General features: G+C 40.5%; 1 protein-coding gene across 1 annotated transcript in view; it reads left to right on the top strand.

Moving 5' to 3' along the window:
* PLB1 (phospholipase B1) overlaps positions 1-22,254 on the top strand; it is a 91,070-nt gene that overhangs the window by 43,584 nt on the left and 25,232 nt on the right. The window contains exons 26-44 of the mRNA XM_069852615.1: positions 1,757-1,838; positions 2,496-2,600; positions 3,296-3,391; positions 4,481-4,552; positions 5,149-5,208; positions 5,595-5,655; positions 6,355-6,413; positions 8,149-8,216; positions 9,228-9,271; positions 10,511-10,619; positions 13,587-13,638; positions 13,774-13,854; positions 14,960-15,025; positions 15,896-15,996; positions 16,760-16,841; positions 17,271-17,375; positions 19,145-19,240; positions 20,338-20,409; positions 21,926-22,003. Coding sequence (XP_069708716.1) covers positions 1,757-1,838; positions 2,496-2,600; positions 3,296-3,391; positions 4,481-4,552; positions 5,149-5,208; positions 5,595-5,655; positions 6,355-6,413; positions 8,149-8,216; positions 9,228-9,271; positions 10,511-10,619; positions 13,587-13,638; positions 13,774-13,854; positions 14,960-15,025; positions 15,896-15,996; positions 16,760-16,841; positions 17,271-17,375; positions 19,145-19,240; positions 20,338-20,409; positions 21,926-22,003 — 1,489 coding nt within the window. The remainder of the gene's footprint in view (positions 1-1,756; positions 1,839-2,495; positions 2,601-3,295; positions 3,392-4,480; positions 4,553-5,148; positions 5,209-5,594; positions 5,656-6,354; positions 6,414-8,148; positions 8,217-9,227; positions 9,272-10,510; positions 10,620-13,586; positions 13,639-13,773; positions 13,855-14,959; positions 15,026-15,895; positions 15,997-16,759; positions 16,842-17,270; positions 17,376-19,144; positions 19,241-20,337; positions 20,410-21,925; positions 22,004-22,254) is intronic.

The raw sequence follows: 22,254 nt of genomic DNA on the forward strand, positions 1-22,254 counted from the left end.
CTGAATTTAACACTTGTCTGTCTGGAAGCAAGCCAAGTTTACATGATACTAAGCAGGCCCTGAATAGGACAATAAATGCCATGCTACTGATTTGAAGAAGGAATGGAAGGAGACTTTTGACCTTGAAAGCTTGTCTTTTTTTTTCTGAGAGAAGTAAATAACCTAAAAAGACATTACGCCTCCACTAATGCTGCCTTACTTATGTTATTGAAACCCTTCTGAAAATACAATTTGCATTTGTTATTGCCTTTCATGTAGATGTACTGCAGAAGTAAAATCTTGTCGTAATGTGGAACAACTAACAAAACAAGTTTGGAAGTAGAGGTCTATGTATACTTTGTACATATCAACTGCATTTCTATAGTAGGTATTTCTCTAAGAACTCTCTCAGGGATGCTTTAGTATACCCACATGGCCAGATTTTTACAAGGAGTTGTCTTTTCTCATTTGGATTTCTCAAGTGATAATGAAGTGTGTCCAGGAAGGAGAAGCATCAGAAACAAAAATTCATGTGTTAGAAGGATCAAAATTTCAGGAAGAGATGTGGTGGTGGCCAACATCATTCACAAAAACTTGAAATAGCTCATGCTGGAATGGCTCTCTAAGGATGGAGATTCCAGCATAAATCTTGGCATCTGTTTTGGTGTTCTACCATCCTCCATATGAAATGTCTGGCAACTTGTGACCCTCTCAACTGATTAGAATAAATCTGTAGTTACCCTGTCTTGAAGGATATTTGCATAGTTCTGCTAGAACAAGCCATGTTGTGCAGGTGTGTTTGTGTTGGGTCAGCCCCAGGTGGCAGCCGAGCACCCACGCAGTCCCTCATTCTTACCACCCCAGCAGCACAGGGGAGAAAACAAGAGAAATGTGCACAAGAAAATTCATGAGACAAAATAAAGACAAGGAAATCACTTACCATGAACCATCAAGGCAAAACAGACTTGATTTGGGGAACTTAACTAGATTTGTTGCCAATTAGCATAAATATTATTGCTACTTCAGATACTGGGAAATAAACAAACAAACAAGTTAAACCCTTTAAAGCACCTATACTCCCTCATTCCCAGGCTCAACTTCATTTGAAGCACCTCTCGCTCCCACCTCATTACAGCCACAGTGTCCCCTCAGTCCCTTCAGTGAGGTCATGAAGGTTGTCAGGGTCCAGATGTAGAGGTATCTCTCTATCACTCCTTCCTTCTCACTCATGTTTTGTGCTCTGGCATGAATCCTTCAGATGTGTGCCTGCTCTAGCACAGGCTCATCCACAGGCTGCAGTCCGTTCTGGGGGGTCCCTACTCTGCCGTAGAGCACCTCCTTCTCCTTGTTCCCACTGTTATTCTCTCCTCCTCTCCTCCTCTGGTGTTTTCTGCCCTTTCTTAATCAGAGGCATCACCACCTTGGCTGCCCTATGGTGGGCCCAGTAGAGCCATCTGGAACAGCTGTGTCAGGCACAGGTAGCCCTGAACTTTCCTCACAGATGTCACTCCTCCTGCCAAAATTGTGGCACCCAGTACACTTTTTAGCTTGCATGGAGCCTTTTCATCACTTTAAGTTCATTAATTTATCCCCAATAAATATGTTTTCTGCTCAAGAATCAGGTCTGTGCAGAAACTCAGAGGTGAGATCTAATGCTTCCCTTGAGCAGACTTTCAAAGAAATCTGTCTTGGCAAAGCTTTTAACCCTGCAGCTCATTAGCTTGAGAACAAGAGCAAAAAGAGGAGCAGATCTCAGTGCCACATTCTCGTCCCACAGGCTCCTGTGCCCTTGTGTTTTAAACGCTAAGGACAATTCTACTGAGTTAAAGGAGTTGGTCTACTTTAACAGAAGGTATCAGGTAAGGCATATGGCATTATTATATGCTTAATGTCATCCTCCTGTTGATCGAGGGACTACAGAGTGGCTAATATTTTGAGGTGGGGGACAGTTCCCACTGTCATTTTAATGACACATTTGTAGTTGTGATTTGAAAAAAAAAAGGTGAATGGGGAGATGAGAGTAGACTCAAGATCTTTACAACTCTGATTCACTAAAACAAAACAGATGAGGAAAAAAAAATCTTAAAGAGTAAGTAATCTTAAGAAGTAGAGTATGTCAGCCAGCCAGCAGTTTTTTTGATCGCTTGTCTCGTTGGAGATCAGATTTAGTCAAAGAACATGATAACTCAGGAACAGACTTCAGTCGTGGGATGTCAGCCAAACCAAAAATGCCTCAGTGGTTCTGGAAAAAAATGTTATTGACAGAAAATCTAATTACTGAGGAGGTTGCCTGCCCATGTCAGTCAGGAAGCCATCCTCAGGCTGCCTCTCTGCAAAGAAGCCCAGGACACATGTCTCAAAAAGATTGCTGTGTTGGCTGCGTGAGCTGGAAACCACAGCCACACCTAGGTTTCTGCATGTGGGAGCAGGAGCCTCTGGGTGAGATGTAAATGGACAGGGGGACTTGAGATGAGCATGGGAAAAGGAACTATGACAACTTTTCTTCAACTCTTTAGGAGACAACCCGTCAGTTAGTGGAAAGTGGAAGGTATGACACTACAGATGATTTCACAGTGGTTATGCAGCCATTTCTGACGAACGTGAACATGCCAAAAACACAGGTAAAAACAACCAAAAAAACCCCACCCCTACAATTTCCTGGTCAAATTCCACTGGCTTTTCATAATTGTCTTGGCTGTAAATGTGACCAGCAGTTTTCTGGCTTAATAATTATTGTATTCCGTTGCATTAACACCCAAAATTTCAGAAAATGATTATGTAAAAACTTGGAGAGAATGGGCAACACAATACAGACCTTGAAATCAAGATTTTGGGCACTGAGTCCAGTCCACTGCAATCAGACAACAATGCAGTAGATACTTAGTTCAAAGTCTTCAGAGAGCACTTGCCCTATATCCTAAATGCTTCACAAAGCCCCTTCAGTACTTTGGTAAATTACATCTAGTCTGAAAACCCATGTGCTTCAAAAGACTATAATGTGTGAACCGCAGGGGAAATAAAGAATATAAGCAATATCTGTGCCAAGATATTCTGTACTCAGAGTCATAATGGTGTGCATTCCTTATTACTTTGGAAAACCTATATTAAAATGCTTTAAAAGGCTACTTAGTTCCGAGTTACTAGCATTATCTGGCCCGGTATAATTCTCTTGGCCTCAGAGGCCTTTGCAGCTACTTTGATTTGAAGTTGGCTGGGGTATATAGCTGAAAGAGAGAGAAGATAAGGCACAGCTTGTTGCACATTTACTGCCTCTGTAACAGCATCCATCTCATTCTCTCATTCTCTCATTCTCTAGGAAGGGTTGCCAGACAGATCATATTTTGCTCCAGACTGTTTCCACTTCAGCCAGAAGTCTCATTCCCAGGCTGCACGTGCTTTGTGGAATAACATGGTAAGGTTTTTAAAAGTTTCATTGGCCACACCTTGTTGGCTCCATCCTGCCAAAAAAAAAACCCTAAGGAGCTACTATTGTAGCTAGCACTATGGCTTCTGTGCCTTTAAACCTGTTCACCTGATCCTTCTTTTCCTTTGTAAAAGAAGGTCAGCTGAACTGTGAAAGCAATCATATCAAACCAGTAAATCTTAGAGGTGTTGAGCTTATCTCAGGGAGGTCATAGAATCATAGAATCACTAGGTTGGAAAGGACCCACTGGATCATCGAGTCCAACCATTCCCATCAAACACTAAACTATGTTCCTAAGCACCTCATCCACCCATCTTTTAAACACCTCCAGCGATGGTGACTCAACCACCTCCCTGGGCAGCCTGTTCCAGTGCCCAAGGACCCTTTCTGTGAAAAATTTTTTCCTGATGTCCAGCCTAAATGTCCCCTGGTGGAGCTTGAGGCCATTCCCTCTTGTCCTGTCCCCTGACACTTGGGAGAAGAGCCCAGCTCCCTCCTCTCTACAACCTCCTTCCAGGTAGTTATAGAGAGCAATGAGGTCTCCCCTCAGCCTCCTCTTCTCCAGGCTAAACAACCCCAGCTCTCTCAGCCACTCATCATAAGGCCTGTTCTCCAGTCCCTTCACCAGCTTTGTTGCTCTTCCCTGGACTCGCTCCAGAGCCTCAACATCCTTCTTGTGGTGAGGGGCCCAGAACTGAACACAGTACTCAAGGTGTGGTCTCACCAGTGCTGTGTAGAGGGGTAGAATCACCTCCTTGGACTTGCTGGTCATGCCGTTTCTGATACAAGCCAAGATGCCATTGGCCTTCTTGGGCACCTGGGCACACTGCTGGCAAATGATGATGCCTGCCTGGCCTGCTGACCATCAGGCTGAGTTAATGGTGTACGGGGATAAGGATCTTTAGCGTGCAAAGTAGCAGTGCATGGCAGCAGCTGCCAGCATGGGTGCAGTGCACTGCAATTGCCTTGCTGTGCTGCAGAGGTGCTTTCCAGCGGTGGTTTCCAGTGGCACAGTGTTACCTCTTACTCTTTGGTACTTATTCACATTTCTTCTGTTCTACCCCATTTTTCCCGCAGCTGGAACCCTTAGGGAAGAAGACAGATAATCAGAAAATGGAAGAAGAGCTTGTTCTCAAATGTCCAAGTGAGGTAAGTTTGTGTAGAAGTGCTGGGGTGGTTGTGAGCCTGGAGCTGTCTCCGTGAAGGACGTCTGACTCTTCCTTCATCCCTGAATAGTTTGTGCCTCTGTTATGGATTAGCAGGATGAGCACTTCCCCAGGCTCATCCTGGGACTAAGCTTCCTCACAGCCACACATCACAGCTGGCCAAAACACAAGGGAAGAGTGTTTGGCCTACATAGTCAAGACCATCAGGTAGCCACACAGAATGGCAGAGCTTCAGTGGCAGAAGCAGCAATGATGGCACTGGTCACTACAGCTCTGCAGAGGTCACTGGGACCACTTTGAGTGGGACCACAATCTACTTGTAAACTACACACTGAGGATTAGTGTATTCTGCAAATTCTGTAAGTGTAAAAATCCTGTCTTGGGTTTACACTGCTATTGTATGCATTTTAAAAGTGCTATTTCTTTCTTTCTTTCTTTCTTTTTATTTTTAATCCCTGGGATACTTTTACATCAAGTTGCTAGTCATCTATAGATACCTGAGAACGGAGGACTGGGAAATTGAAATTTCTACGTATACTTCTTATGCCTTTTATTGACTCAGGTTGTTTTGTTTTGTAGGCTGAGCCATTCCTCAGGACATATAAGAACAGTAATTACACGTACCCTAACCAGACTCCAGTAAGTGTCAACATTATCATCCTACTGTTACTCTGCTGCATCTGCTCCTATGTGGTAACCAGATCAGCCATACTCTGCACCACAGGTGAAATCAGCCTTTGGCCAGAGGGATTTGGGAGGCTGAATGTATGGCAGGGAACAGGAAAGCATTCCCTGATTTGGGCAAAAAGTATCCAGGAACACCTGTAAGAACACATGCTCAGACAGCACGGTTATCAGTCCAGGACGCTACTCTAATTTGAGAAATACAATATGACTATTGAATTGAGCAAACAAGAACTGTCTGGTTAATTACATGCTAAACAAGCTTTGGTTTATCCACCTAGTTACTACTGACTGTATTTCCTAGCCAAATGGTATTCAGCTTTCTTCTTTTTTCTCTTTAGAATTATGGAAGCCAGCTGCTATGTGAGGACAGATCTCCATCCTCCCCTCCTGCAACTTCAGGTAGTCTTTCCTGTTTTGCATTAAGAGGCTGAATTGCTTTCAACTGTTCATCAAGATGAGATTTTATTTTTACTGAAATGCCTGCTGGACTGTAAAAAATATTGTTGAGAATAGATGTCATGTTTTTCAGCAGATACTTAACGGATACAATGCCATACTGTCACTCAAGGTAATATTCTGACTGAGTAGCTCCACTTAACACACTGCCAGCAGAGATCTTCAAAATATCTCACAATAAAATCCAGCTTTGTGTGCTGGCATAGCCTACAAGTGGTATCACTTAAATCCTGGGGAAGGAAACTGGAAATCCAGCTTCATGCATGTTAGTCTAGGACACAGCAGTATTCAGTTTTTCAAATAACTTCATGTTGTCTTCTCCTTAGTCCTTTTCTGCCTTCTTACAGCTTTAATAATCCATTCTCGCTTTGTCTCTTGGTGCTGCATGTTGCTTACTTCCTGTTGTTTACTTCTTGCTTTCCTGTCTCATCAGTAGCAATGTTAACCATGGAGATGCTGACTAATACACATATGCTACAACCGTTTGAAATGAGCTGGAGAAAGCTCATGTTTTATCACCTGGGTACTGCAAAACCAACATCTCCGAGCATCAGAATCCACAATTGCATGTTTCACATGCACAGTGGTGCAAAACAATAGCTATTTCCTGCCCAGGCTCAACTGCATCTCTTTCCTTTGCAGTGCATACCCTAAAACCAGCTGATGTGAAAATTATAGCAGCCCTTGGGGATTCTTTGACGGTAAGATGATATTGTTTTTAATGTTTTCTTGTTAGAAGTACAAACAGGTGTCTGCTTCAGTGGAGGGGAATTAGCTGTTGTACCTAAAAGAAAAGAACTGTTCATTCATGTATGGTAACAGATCCAGCAGCAGCAACAAGAAAGAAGTTATCAGTTCTCCAGCACTCTGTTCCCCCCACGCACATATTCACATGCTTTTGAACTCAGGAAAAAGGCAGACAAATCCTTTAAAGAGGTGCTTAAATACATTGCTGAGTTGGAGACAGAAAAGATCAGATGATGTTGAAGCTAATGGGACAAGCCTTAGGTTACTGTGTTTTTCAAAGCTTTTCTGAAAGGGAACAAACTTATGAACTTGTACTTTCACTTTAGTTCTTTCAGAAACAGCATGACCCAGGGATGTCTGTTTGTAGCATTTTACTCATTTTAGCATTAATGAGACAAGGATATACAGGGGGGAGAGCTCTCTAGATCAACCAATTTAAGAATATATTTATTCTTTGTATTATGCCTATTTTTTATCACGATGTAGTTCTTACTGAGGATGATTATCTTTGGTAGCCTAGAAGTAACATACCTCAAGATCCAGACATCCTATATTCCAATTATGTCTTTCTCCGTAATGTTTTCATACTGGTCAATGACTGAAACTTTACAGCCAGCACAAAGGAAACATTGGGCAGGAAGAAGTAACTGGAACATAGGTTTCTCTGAATCTGAGCCTTACCAACCAAGATATTTTGTTTAAAAACCATGAAGCCTTTACAAGTCTGGCAGGCATGTTGCTAGAACTCCTACACCCAGGAGGCTACTGAAATAAATAGAAGTATTTGAATGCGAACCTGCAATACTGACAAATGAAAGATATTCTGTGCATGGCTGTAGTTGTCATATTATAATATCCAGGATTCTGTAGCTGTTTCTGCTCGTAAGTCCATAAGAGCTGAGAATAAAATCTGCTTTCATAGAAAGTGCAGTGGGGCATTGCTGTCTCAGACCTGCACCTGGCCCTTGCATAGTTAATCTGAACACTAGTCTTCCATTAATTCAATAAGGCTAATACAGGCATGAAAAATGTAGTATTGTGGCTTAATCTGAAGTAGCAGCAAATAGCCTGGCTGGTCTTGTGCTGTACTGAAGTACTTCCCAGTTACTAAATTTAACATGGAACTATAGAGTCACATCTAGCAGGCCCTCTGCTTCTGAATTCTGGTGGAGTTTTAGAGAGGATGTAGTTCCTAGCTTGCCTCTTTCTTCAAGGTAAGTAGAGAATGCTTTCCTCCTTGCTGTAGTACCACTATAAGTTTCTCCATTTAGCACAAGACTTTTCAAATCAGTGTTATTACGATGCTTCTTTACAAGATGTTTGTTTTCTCTGTTGAGTTTATACAGTGTTTCTTATTACTAGCCACAAAGTTTTATATGTTTGAGACATTTTCATCATTGAGTAATGCAACCATAAATGAGTTATTCAGCTCATCAAAACCATGAGAAGAAAGCCTATGTTCCATGGATCCATGGTGTATTTTGTATGTCATACACAGTATGATGCTCGTAAATAATTATGAACGTTGTTAATGTGTTCTTCAGGAGGAAGTTTAGGGAAAAGACAGATGCCTTCTAAAGCTTTGGAAGAAAAGTGTTCAAAAGTAAATACATTCTTACTATGCAAGATTGACTATTGGATTAGTAATTGTGCTTTAACTTCATTTGATTAATGAAAAATAATGTCCAGGCTGGTACAGGAATTGCCTCAGATAATCTCCTGGATTTGGACACTCAATACCGGGGACTGTCTTGGAGGTGAGTCTTCAGCCACAGAGATAAGGAGATGTGTATTCTTTTCTGTTAATATTATTGTCTTCCACATGTTTTGTGGCTTTCAGTTGTCAGAATGTTGATTAAAAAGTTGATTCTTGGGCTATCATTTCTTGTGAAGATGTATCAAGATACAGGATTTGTCATGAAGGTGGCTTCACAAAAAAGTTTTCAGCAATGAATTTTAAGTTAGCCTTTTGACTTCTCTCATTCTTTCATCTTTGTCTGTTTGTGGTAGTTTGGTTTTTTTTGGTGGAAATTTTTTTTTTTGAGAAAAATCACTGGACCAAACAAGTCAGAACTAGTTGATTTTGGGGACAACTTCTCAAAATGCATTTCTGAACTTTTTGTAGCACCATGGAAAACAGTTTGTTTAACTGGAGAACTTTTACCTCATGCAGCACACTGTTCTAAAGAACTTAGTTGTTTTACATGATGATGTAGCTCAGTTGACATTGACTGGAGCAGTTTTGTGCTGTTCTAACTCCTCTCCATAGGTCAGACTATGGCCTAGGTGTGTTCCAGCAATTGCAGACTTGGAGAAAATATATCTCTGTACGGGAAGCAGAAGAGACTGAAGAGCCGCTGATGCAGCTCTCTTGTCACCCAGGGACTGGCTGTGTGGTGCTGCTTTAGAGCAGCTTCATGAAGCTGGAACCAGCCTCAAAGTCAGCCTTCTAATCTGCAGTATTTTAGGGCCCTATCATTCAAGTAACCATCTCGGGCATTTTTCTGCCATTTCATAATAATTGACTATACCCCCATACAGCTGCAACATCCTTAAACCCTTCTGACAAGCATCTTTAACACTGAAATTTCAGCTGTTCTCCCCAGTAGCACTTCCACTTCTGTCCTCTCCATGTAATCTGATAGATTAATAGTTACCAAACTGATCACCCTTTGCTTTTTCTCACAATGCATGGTAGATTTTCAATTTGCTTATTGTCCTTGGCCAGCTAAGAGATGAGTGACTGGGATTTCTCTTTCTCATTTTAGTATTGGTGGAGATGCATCATTACAGAATGTGACAACTCTACCTAGTAAGTAAATGCTTTGCTAGTTCTATTTGGCATGATTGAAGAGAAGGAATGGGCTGATTTCTGATACATTTACAGAGAAACCTTAAGTATCTCAAAGCTGTTTTGGAGTAATTAACAAGAACTACCTTTCAAAGAGGCAATATCTTAGGACTAATGACTAAAAAAGGTGGCTTCATCAGTGATGCTGAGCAGCAGCTAGAAGTTCCCTTCCGCTCTTTTCCCTCTCCCTTTTCAACTGTTTGAGTGTTATTTGAATTTCTAAATAAGTTTGTTATGTCCATGCTTGGGATGCAATTAATGTTTGCTTTTAATAAATATTCCACCGCAGCTTTTTCCAAAAAGAGATGTTTGCATAAAGTAGACCTCTTTGGTAAATGTAACCTGAAGGGAAAAGTTTTAACTTTCTCTTCACTGAAATATGCAATTTCTCATTGCTCAGTCTATTGTTAATGTGGAGCCACTGGAGTTTCAGTTTGGATCAGCTATAATAATAAACTTCTACTTGAAGAGGTCCAGTAAACTGTCCTGCTGTGTGTTGCCTGTTTATTATAAAAAAAACTGTTAGCAAGAATGTAATTAGAATAAGCAACAAATTGATTCAATGGTTGCTTTTACATTTGACAAAGCCATCATTAAAGTGTGGTTAAATTCAGGCTTTGAAATTAAGGTACCTTTTATAGTTTATAATGCAACCATTTTCACTCTCAGCTGTGAATTACACTATCAACTTCCTTTCGGAAACTGCTATGGAGATAAAGGAGAACGTGCTGGGATTTTACCAGAACTGCTCATCTGAGCTCTTCTTCTTCATATTTGTCAGTAGTATCAGACTTTAAACAGACATTAGCAGACCCTGATTGTCTAGCTTGAAAACAAGCTACCGCTGGGCTTACGTCTCCTTCAGGCTCACTTCAGGGACTCACAATCATATGACCGAGAATTTTATTTTAGGCTTTAACCACTACAGTATGAAAGATAACTGCACACGGTAGTCTTCAGTTCTGCTCATCTTATCTGCCAGTGACAGTGCAGGGCACAGCACGCATGCTGCTGTATCACTTGCTGCTAGCTGATGGACAGTCTCTCTCACTGCTGCTTGGTGGATGCAACTAGTTGAGTGGAGGCTGCAGCAGCTGTGCTGTTAGAGGGAACAGTTGTGGCAGTGCTGGTGTCTGCTAGTCCCCATAGTCAGGGAGCATATGTAGGCATTTTTCCTTCATTACCATCTTTCTTTTTCAGACATCTTTCGAGAGTTCAATAATACGATCGTGGGCTACTCGACCGGCACTGGGAGTGCAAATGATTCAAATGCATTCCTTAACCAGGCCATTCCTGGAGCAGAGGCTGAGTATGTAGCTTTTTCTTTTACATTTTCAGGTGATGGATGCTTCATCTAACTCTCTTTTAATCGCCTCATGTGCTGTCACAATTGCTCAGAATAGCAAACAAAATAAGTCTAGTTAGCTGAAAATTGGCTCAAAACAAGTTAAACGTATGGGCTTGTTTCACAACTGAACTTTCAGAGAAAACCAACAGTCCTGGTTATGAAACCAGCAAACAAGAAACTGGCAGAAATTGTTTGGTGGTGGTGTTTTCTCCTGTTCCTCTTCAGCGTCTATTAAATTAACTATTTATCTGTCAATAAATCTCTGAGACTATGGATGTTTTTAGAGAATTAGCATATAGTGAATTGGTAAAGAGATACCAGGAGACAAACTATAATAGACGAAATCTCTCATAATTCTGGCCTCAGGGCTTATGGATAAGCAAGCAGGAGTGGTTGGAAGAGAGGAAAAAAAACTAGCCACAGTCTAGAATCTGAAGAAAGAATTGCTGATTGTCAAGTATGGGGCTTGGTGCATTGTACACCTGGTGCAGTGGTAGTTCTGCCGATATAATAGGGATTGTAATGTCTTGCAGTCATCTGAATGTGTCTATTTGCTTTTAGTCACACCTAGGAGGCTGCATGAATTAAGCTTTTCTACACTGCTTGTCCTAGAAATCCCTGGCTTCTTATTGATAGAGTCAGTGCTATTTAATTAACAAAACAGATGGCTGCTGGAATGCAGTCACAGTTGGGGCACAGGTTCTGGCAGATCATGCCTGGGTTTGACATTGTTAGTTGATATTACCCAGATCTTAGTTTGTTTGTTTGTTTAAAGAAAAGTTTCTCTTACTTCTCAAAGAGGTCTTGGAAGTGAATTTCAGAAGTCAAATGAAATGTTCAAGTGTGCTGTATCTATGGAAAGATTGTTAGGATTTATCAGATGTTTTTATTGCTATCCTGGAGGCCTTCAATAACTTCTGACTCATGCTAGCAACCTCAGTAAATGCTTGGATTTCCTGACAGAACTAGTCTGCTAAGTGCCCTGATATATCCTACAGCCCCCCAATACCTGAGAGAAGGGATTTTGTTTTCTAGAGATGGATGAATGTATGTGTGTATGTCAGTGAAACACATGCAAGGATTATGGCTCTGACTCAGCTGTTCATGAGAATTTATTAACATACTTCCACATGCAGCTTATATTAAGATTAGCTTCAGCTTTTATTTGTTATAGGAAAGAATGAGATGGGTTCCTATCCTGCATTTTGTATCAATTAAATCATTTTCCTATGATTCAGAGGGGGAAATTGTGTCCACCAGCTAATGATGGTATTTCAGAATTGTTACCTGGCCTGTCTCACTTTTCGGAGCTAATCTGGAAACTGCTTTCCAGAGAGGCTGGGACTTTTCTGGAAACAGGTAGTTCCATACTCTTAGCAGCTTTCGGAAACTGGATTTCTTAAAATGAAAACAGTGGCTACTTTGAAGAACTCTTTAGTGAACTTCATGGCAGCGTAACAATGCAAGTCTCGTTCAGCAAATGTTTCTAAGCCTACCCGCATACATTGCCAAAGTGCTTACACACATGCTGGAGTTAAAGACAGATTTGAGGCATGTTGCTGAAGCAGAGCCTGGCTGAGATTTAGGATTTCATGTGGAAAAAAAAAAGGAGGTTAAGATTTTAAGACTGAAAGGAGAGAACAGGTGACAAGAACTGTAGGTATCTGTATTTTCCATTAGCAAACTGTTTGTGTCGATTTAAGATCTAAATTTGGTAGAGACTACAGCTCAAGGACGGGTGATTGCTGGCACTGCTTTGTTTGAGATGTTGTTGGATCTTACTAACCGTGTTGGCTTAGGGTGCATCAGCACTTCAGTGATTGCACGAGAAATTGAAGGTGTTGCGAACTGTCAGCTAAATAACTGGCATTTTCCTCTGGATCAATAATGAAGTCAATGCCCTAGCTTACATGCTTCCACAGTAAGACCATAGGAAATCATGACCACTTGTGGCTTGTGATAGCTTTGGCATATAAATAAGTAGGTTATGACGTTGAACAAGGGTAACAGTGAACAGAAATATTACATGCATATGGTGTCTGTGTCACAAGTAGACGTGTGAAAGGGCTCATTCCCCTGATATACTTCCAGAAATGATAGACAGTCAGCCAAGTGTTTTTAACAAGAGCCTGAAGGGAGGTGTAGCTCATGCCATACCACAGAGTTACCTGGAAAGCCAAGACTTCCAACCACACTCTCTTTTCTATGCGTATTTGAGGATCAACTTGTCAGGGCAGTCAAACAAGGTTGAAGTGTTTAGCACAGGTAATGCAAAATTCATGGCAATTTACATGCATACATACATGGTATTTGGAAACCAGCAAACCTGTCATCTTAACTTGTCTGAGTAACTTTGAAAGTTGCTTGGATTTTTAATTACCCAGGAAAGGTATAGAAGTGTGCACAGGAGTGTTTTACGCAATTGAAAATTAAGTATTGACTCAGTGCAAGCCACAGAAATTATGGAGATGTGCACAGTGAACTCTGAAACACTTCGGTTTGCAGGGGGTTGAGCTGTGCCGTATGCAACAACATCACTGAAGAGGTTGGTTAATTATGGTGACTTGGGATTCCATTCTTGTTTTAGTCCACAAGGAACTGATTGATAACAGCCTAGTTCATGACAGGAGATCTTACCAACATGTTGCTGTGTCTGGCTTTTCAGTGGGTTTAGGTGCTAAGTGCACTTTAAGAGAAGCTAAACTTACAGTTCCAGATTAGTTACTGTAGTAAAACCAGTATTCAAGTTCAATTTGATGTTGACTTCCCACAAAGATGTAAACATGTAATTTTACCATGACCACATGAGGATTGTACTGTATCCTCACTCAGCCCCTCTGACAGATTGGTTTAAGGTGTTTGAAGAGCCTTAATCTTAATCTCTCCATGAAGGCATTTTTTTCACTCACTATCTGTACTTCTTCACAGGCACTTACCAGCCCAAGCAAGAAATCTCCTGAGATTAATGGAAACTGATCCTGTAAGTTATCTCATTTAATCTTACAGCATGAAATGAAACTAATGTTACATTACACCATTGTTCCACCTGCAATACCATGCATGTGTCACAAAGGCAAAGAAATTCAGGCCTGTTATTATCTTCTTTATTGTACAGAGAATTGACTTCAGTGCTGACTGGAAGCTAATAACGGTATTTATTGGAGCCAACGATCTGTGCAACTATTGCAAAGACCCTGTGAGTAGTAGAACTGGTTAGCTGAAACTGTAGTGGTACTGTAATGTTGGTGTTGAAACATGTCAAGGGAGATGCATGGATCCTTCACAGAGACAGCATGAGTTATATGTGCTGCTCTATATTTTGATGGTGGTCGCTGCTGACAGTGCCCTGATATAAAACCAGTTACCAGAAATGGAGGAGGATGGTTGTGCTCTCTCTAGCCTGCTCCAGGATAAGAACCCCTGTGCTTGTTACTGTCTTTTGACCATGAGTAAAAAGTGTAAGGGAAGTAAAGTTTCACTCCTCTGATGTGGTAACTGCTCTATTGCTAGCATGCCCTGTTTAGACATCTGAGAGAGAATTATACTCCTACTACTGGTTAAATCCCACAATTGTCATCACCCCATAACTGACAGTGTAGGAAGGTACAAGGAACAGGTGAGGTATATGTGAAGGAAACTGTTCCAGTGCTTAATGTCATTTGAATTTTATGCTTCTCTGGATTGTGGAGAAGACTTAGGGCTGCCATAAGGAGATAATGAGAGTTGAGAGGGAGGGAGAGGCCATATTTCATGGCCAGCTCTTACTGTCTTGCTTTTAATATGCTAACTTCTTGCAAGCATATTCAATTCTTCTGCAACAAGTTGTGTTTGAGAAATTTGCTACTGCTGCAGAAGCCTTGCTAAGCTTCTTTGCTGCTGCTGCCAGGTTTTATTGCTTTATTTATAGGTATGACCTTGACTAGCAGTGATTTCACCTGATTTTACAAGAGCTTACCAGCTGGCTGTTGAGCACACCTATGACTGCTTGGTTTATGCTTTTCAGCATGCATTCACATTGGGCTCCTTCCTGTGTGTTTACATGAAGGACCCAGTGGATTTGAGTTAAGTATACGACTACTCAACAAGGATTACTTTAAATCCAGAATTTCACTGAGTCTTCCTACATTTTAGATTACTTAGTATGCTTAAAATCCCTAGTCTCTAGAAAGAAGCATGAACACTGTACTGACAACAGTGTTGTATGGCAGAAAAGGAAGTGAATTAATATGATTCTCCAGCCTCCCAACCAAAATGCCTTGTGTCCCCATTAGCAGCAATCTCTTCTCTTCTGTTTCTATCAGGATCACTACTCAGCGACAAATTTCACCAGCAGGATTCAGGAAACTCTTGATATTCTGCACAAGCAGGTAAGTGCTCTGAAATTGTCCTGGCATTCTAGCTAGTACTAGTCCATGACTGGTGCTAGCTCTTCTGTTTGTTTGGTTTGGTTGTTTGGTTGTTTGTTTTTTTCTATTCTGGTACCAAACACACTCCATTATCTTTTACAAAAGCATTTAATTTTGTCTTGTCTATCTGAGAATAGTGAGATGCAGTCTGAAATGACAAATGGTAATAATGGACCATGGTGCTACGAGAAGAATCAAAAGATGAGGTGCTGAACTGTGTCCAGAGATGGGCAACAAAGCTGATGAAGGTTCTAGAGAAAAAAAAAAAATCTTATGACGAGTGGCTGAGGGAACTGGGGTTGTTTAGTCTGCAGAAAAAGAGGCTGAGGGGAGACCTTATCACTTGCTGCAACTACCTGAAAGGAGGTTGTAGTGAGGGGCGTGTCAGTCTCTTCCCTCAAGTAACAAGCAGTAGGACAAGAGGAAATAGCCTCAAGTTGTGCCAGGGAAGGTTTTGATGGGATATTAGGAAAAATTGCTTCACCAAAAGGGTCGTCAAGCATTGGAACCAGCTGTCCCGGGAAAGTGATTGAGTCACCATACACCTGGAAGTATAGACATGGTGCTTAAGGACATAGTTTAGTGGTGAACTTGGCAGTGCTAGGTTAAGAGTTGGACTTCATGACCTTCAAGTTTATTCCAACTGAAATGATTCTATGAGTTGAGGGAGTTTGGTGGGGGTTTTTTTGCTTCCCCCCCTCCTTTGCTTTTTCTCTCCTTCTAACAATGAAGAAAGGGAAGGGATGTCAAATGGCTGGACTTTTGGTAAAAGAAATGCACTGTGAGCTGCATAACCAGTTCCTTCTAAGTTAAGTCTGACTTACCTTTCAGGTTCCAAAAGCTCTAGTGAGTCTGGTTGAAGTGATGGACCTCCTCCCTCTGAGACAGTTGTTTGTGAATACTGAAGCTCAGTGCCCCACTTACATGTCAGAGTAAGGCTTCTTTGACTTCCTTTTGTACCTGAGCTTACTGTCCACAATGATAAAGAATGTTCTTATTCAATGCTTCTTTCTTCATTTGAAGTGATGTTCAAAAGCGGTACTGCAGTCCCACGTATGTCGCATGCAGTGCTGACATCACCCTGCTTGATGGCTTTGGCTGAAGATTTGTCAGAGGACCTGTGTATTTTGTCCATGTCTAGAACCCTTAAGGTTTCCTGTGATACATAATGTAGACCTCACTGAACCTAGGTTAAAGTTATTGATAGAGGATTCTGCAAGGTGAGCTTTATTGCAATGAGTAATTTGCACTCTTTGCTGATCTTCTGGGCAGGAACATACTCTGTCTTGAAAATGCCAAAGGAATTGTTGATTGGAAAAGTATCATCTCACAGGTAATGCAGCCAGTATGTTTCAAGGATCTGTTTACTAGTTCTGGATGGACTGGCATGCACCTCTTGCAGGCTGCAAGGCCTTTGGATGCCTTGTCTCATAGTACACTGTACATCCCTTTGATATACCTGGGGCTGAAACTAGACTGATTTAGAGTAGTATCATTCATGTGAGGCAGAAAATAAAACTAAAGGTTGAAATTGTGGTCAATGGCAAGAACAATAAAACATTTTCATAGAAACTGGACTGTACAGGTTTCCTTGTTTCTCCAATGTCATGATGGCATTGGGCAGAGAAGGGTGACGTGCATTCTTAGGTCTCTAACTTTCTCTTTTTCTGTTCTCTCCTTTAATCTCTCCCACAGTTATCTGTGTAGCTGTGTTTTCACAGGAGAAGAAAATTCACCAAATTTAACAATGGTAGGAGAAGCCACCAGAGCTTACCAAGTAAGTTTATCAGTGGTGGTGCAGTTACTTTATCTCCAGTCAAGGTGAAGTCTTTATTACCAAGCAACATATCGTAGCAATATTTTACCCAAATAAGAGCTATGACCTAAGTGGGAGGTAATTTGTTGTTAACCAAAACACCATATGACCAAAACCAGCAGCAAAACTCTACAGAAAATTTTTATTTTCTAGTACAGATAGATAGGTGGGAGTTATTTGTCAAAATCTTGTCCCCCACAGTCAGTTGCAGTATTATATTCCAGCCTTCTTGGTCACTTTGCAGGGCTCACCTTTTGACAACATCAGCAGCTATTACAGCTAAGAAATAACAGTTTTGTTCCGATGCTTCAGTTCTCAAAAAAAAAAAAAAAAAGTTATGATGCAGAGATGTTGATGGATTATTGGTGGCTGGTTTTGTGCTTCTTGCAGCTTGAGATTTGGAGACTAGTGGAGTCTGGCAGATATGATACTCATGAAAATTTCACAGTGATCATCCAACCTTTCCTCCAAAATCTCAAGATTCCTTTTGATCAGGTATGGTCTAAAGAGAATTCTGCAAGCAATGGACTGAGTGTGGGTATTTCCCCTTTAGAGACTATGTGCAAAATAATTTCAGCTTGTTCTGTGCTTTTCTGGTTAGAACTTGTTTCTTTTTGGTATGGTACATTAGATTTCTTCATATATTTAGCAGTACTTTGTTTTAGATATTGTTCTGGCACATGAATTACTGTTTTCTAAAAGAAATTAAAACCTGAATTAAGAGGTTTATGTGCATTCTCAAGGGTATTTAAATATTTTTCTTTCTGAAAATATAAAATTTATTAATAAAGGCAGGGATATTACATTATAGTTCTTAAAACAGCATAGCTACTTTGCTCACTGGAGAATGCAGCATTGCCTCCTCTTCATGTCCCGTAACCCATTCTCTGTGTCTGGAAAGAAGAGAATTTGCATATGATCTGGTAGAAGTAGTAGTTTTATATGGTAAGCCGTTTTTCCTGTTATTGGGAATTTTATTTCACTGCCTTGAATGGTAGGTCTTGGTAAACTATATATCTAGGAAATGACACAAACCTCTGAAATTAATATTTGATATTTTCATACGCATCTGCATTTCCTCATCTCATGTGGAACTAAGAGCATATGGGGCAAAATTTTGAGCCAGGATTGCTCCGGTATAATTGAACCACAGTGATCCTGAATGTGCTGGCAGTAGCTAGTGATAAGTTTTGAGCATTCAGATGCTGCTACAGACAATTTTGGCAAACTGGCTGAAAGCTTCCCAGGAAAAACACACTTTGGAGTTGGGGGGGTGGTGAAGGATTGTTGGTGGTTTGTTTTTTTATTTTGTTTTTGTTTGTTTATCAAGTTGGTTCCTGAGAAAAGTAATTGCTTGGGGTTTTGGTACTGAGGTAAGGAATGTAGAAATATAAATAGAAGCACCAAAATATTTCTGATTTTTTTATAGTCTCAGATTTTAAGAAAGCTCAGGATGCTGTTTCTTATTCTTCTCTCACACAACATTCAGATGTTCCTGAACTGAAAACTCTGCCTCTAAACTTGGCAAAAGATCAGATATAGATGCAAATTTTAGAGGCATTCCTCTAAGAAGCTAGACCAAACAAACTGAATCAAAATCTGCTTGGATTTTGAGGAAGGACTGCTCTGACCAGAAAAATATTTTAATCATCTATGATCTAAACTCTTTCTTATCTCAATACTCACATAAAAGCCAAGTTATTTGAATTTCAAAAATCCATTTCTTTCAGGTGCTTTAAAACCTGTATTAAAGTACAGCTTTTTTTTCAGAAAGGAGACTCTACTAGTGTACTTGGTCAGCCTAGTTGCTTTCACTTGAACACTTGCTTCTTGCTCCTTTCAAACTTGCACAACTGATACCACTGTGAAAAAGCAGATGGACTCTCTTATTTATGGTAAAGCATCTGTAACATGCTTGTTACCATGTAAAGGTACCGCAGAGCATAGTAGTACCTGTGTTGCCAGTTCTGATAGCCCAGATACTAGACACATAATTGAAAATGTTGGTTTTGCTGTTTCTGAGTGGATCTGCACTTCAATGCACACAAGCAAATCTAGTTAAGCATTTCTTGTGGCTTATGAATCCCCTGAAGTACACTGTATCACCAAGTAATCATGCGATTTTCCACATTAGAGCACATTAGATCAGCAGGAACAAGTAGAATGAGCCTCCTATTACTTGCTCTGATTTGGCCTCAACAATGCCAAGTTGGAGCTGTGTGGATTCTTCTGCACTCACATTTCCTTTATGCTTTCATTTCTAGGATGGGCATCCAGATATCTCCTACTTTTCAGCTGACTGCTTCCATGCAAGCCAGAAAGGCCATTCTCAGCTTGCCAGGGCTCTCTGGAATAGTATGGTAAGGTGACAGGCTCTAGGTCTTTATCTAGACCTGACTACCGTTAAAATAATCTCTGTAATAAACGTTACAATGGAGGCCTGAATCAGTCTAGATCTTGTGCTTTTTTCCTCTTTACTAGTCAGATACTCTAAAATACTTGCACTGTTCTCAGCCTAGAATCTCTTGCTTTTTAAAGTGTATGGAGAGGAGAGAGGCGCTCAAAGTGCATGATCACTCCAAGGTCACTGTCATTCATGATTTCAGCTGAGAGATTTCAAGTCTGCTTCACCTATTGTCATAAAAGGCAGGACAATAAGGACGATGTGTCTGTGTGTTGATGTGGGAAACCACCAGATGAAGAATTGTAACTGCATATATCAATTTAAAATGGATTGCTTAGAAGCTTTAAATCCATGTGTTGTGAACATCTCATTAGGAATTAAAGTGGCTTTAATTCAGTTCAGTTTTACTACCTTTGGAAATGAGTATAGCTCAATAAAATGTGGCATTAAAGATTGCTTAAGCGTACTCATTTTACTTACTATTACAGTGCAGTAGGTGTACTCGTGCAGTCAGAGGCGATGTCTCAGATGCTGGATGGTAACTTCTATATACTTCAGGGTAATGTCTTAACAGCTGACATGATTGTTTTAATCATCACGCAGTATCTCTAATTAAATTTGGTTTAATCTTCTACACATAAACAGCCTTTTGTTGGAGATGCCATCGCGGAGCTTAGCTATAAAAGTTGAGGGACTCTTAGTGTCTTGTCTTTTATGTAAGAGAAGAGTTTACGACCTTGCCTTCTGGCGAAATTCCAAGGTACTTCATGTGCCTGCCAAAAAATCCTCCAAGAGTTTAAACATACCCAGTGCAGCTTTCCACTTCCCATTTTAAGCTTCTTTCTTTTAAGCCTTGCTGTTTTGTTACTCGGTTGCCATGCGCTTTCTGAGAAGTGGATGCATTTGAGCCCTGGGTAGATCAAGGTCTGTAAATACAGGCAGCTTTATATAAATTTGAAAGGTATACTCAGATTCCTTGGGTTAGAATTGTTATACAAATGTAAGATGAGCCGACGTGGTTACAAAACAGGGTTTTTTGTCTTCCTTTCTTAGTTACAGCCTGTAGACCAGAAGGCTGACTCATTTGATTTTACAGATGATATTGTCCTCGACTGTCCAACTCAGGTAAATACTACCAATGTTGTGGAAGCTGGGTATCAAGTGTTTGTATGTGCTTGTGCTGGCTGCAGAGAGCAGGAGTTCAGTATGTCTGAAGCAAGTTTACTGAAAATTTTTGTTCTCTGTGTCCCCCTGAGTGAGCAGGTTGGTACTCTCATGTACCTGCTCTGGTGTCCCTAGGCCTTTTACTGTGCCATGAGTACTAATTGACAACATGCTGACTTTTGTGTTTTCAATTGCAGCAGAGGTTGTGTCTTGCTATGTCTGTAAAGTACAGAGGTAGCTCAAGCAGCAAGCAGAATGAGCTACGTTAACTTTCCCACCAGAATTGATGGAGTCTGGGCACCACAATGGCTCTGAAAAACCCCAGTATCTGTTATCTTTTGAATTAGTGGCAAGCAGTTTTTCCTGCCCTGACCCTTAACAGGGATACTTCAGACTCTTTGAAAGCTGCTTCTACAGTTATAAAACAAGCTGGTGAATTTGCAGTACAGCTGCTAGGTATCAGCTCGTGGAAATGACCACTGCAGTCAGCAACAATTGACACACTTTCTGTGCCAAATAATGTGGATTTTATACTTCTTTCCCTCTATCCACTCCTATTTAAAGATGCCACTTTTGAGAAGTAGGGATAGAAAAGTGTTATGTGCCTTGCAAAGAAAATATAGCCATTGTTTTCAGAAATGGTAAGCCCACAGTGCCTTGAAAAAGTCATTGATAGAAGTACCAATAGCTTTTCTGGCTCAGAAAGCTCTTGGGGTAAAGACTGTTTAGCAAGAATAAGAATAAATAGAATGTTTCCAGGGGAATTCACCTTCTGTGTTACTAAAGGAAGTAGGAAATTATTTCAAATTCTGACATCTGCAAATTCCATTTATTGTTTCCATTTTCTCACTACAGTTTAAAAATCCTACTTCAGCTCATCATGTCCATGAAAACAGCAGTAGGTCTTTAACCAATGAAATATGCCTTCTGATTTTAGTGCTTTGTAAGACTTCCTCATGCAGATACTGGAATTGCTCTGATTTGAGAAGAGTGGGCATCCTGGTGAAATTTTTTAGCCTATACAATGTGCGTGTCTTCCTGAATGCATGGTGCATTAGTACAGGACAAAAATAACCATGTAATTGACACAGACTCCATTGGAAGAAAAAGTAATCCTTTCAGTAATCAATTTTTCACGTCCCCTCTACTCACACAGGAAGATCCGCCCAAGTTTCTCTAGATTTTACATCAGTGTCTTTTGAAAGGACTAATCATCTAATAAAGTCCAAGTGATTCATGGAAAGTTAGGAGAGGAAAATGCTAAACTGCAGTCAGGAGTCATTTTTGCTATAAGATGTTGAACACAAACCTTGGCTATGTATTTTAAGGAAGAAGCATGGTTTCAAAATCCAGATCCCTATTTTGCAGCTCAGGGCATTCCTTTCTTGGTGATACGATGTCTTGATATCACTTGCTATGGTGTATGCCATATGTTTATTGCGTAATATTTCTTATTTTTGTATTCCTCTTTTTCTAGAACAAACCATTCCTGGGAACATACAAGAATAGCAACTACTCATATCCACCTGCACACCCAACTAATGAGCCAGTAGAGGTAACGTAGCATCTTTTGCTGCATTTTAGGCAAAGTATGCAAAGCTCTATCTCGTGACTGTTCACACATCATCCTGAATTACAGATGAGATTAGCTATTGCCAGTTTTCAGAAAGCAAAGAATTATCTTGCATTGCATTCTTTCCTGTGTAAACAAATGTTAAACTCTTCTTTTCCTAAAAGCCAAACAAAATGAATTGTATTAATTGGTGCAGACTGTGCTCAACAGTAAGTCACCTGTGATGCATAATT

The sequence above is a fragment of the Phaenicophaeus curvirostris genome, chromosome 2 (genome assembly GCF_032191515.1).
Source record: "Phaenicophaeus curvirostris isolate KB17595 chromosome 2, BPBGC_Pcur_1.0, whole genome shotgun sequence".
NCBI lineage: Eukaryota > Metazoa > Chordata > Aves > Cuculiformes > Cuculidae > Phaenicophaeus > Phaenicophaeus curvirostris.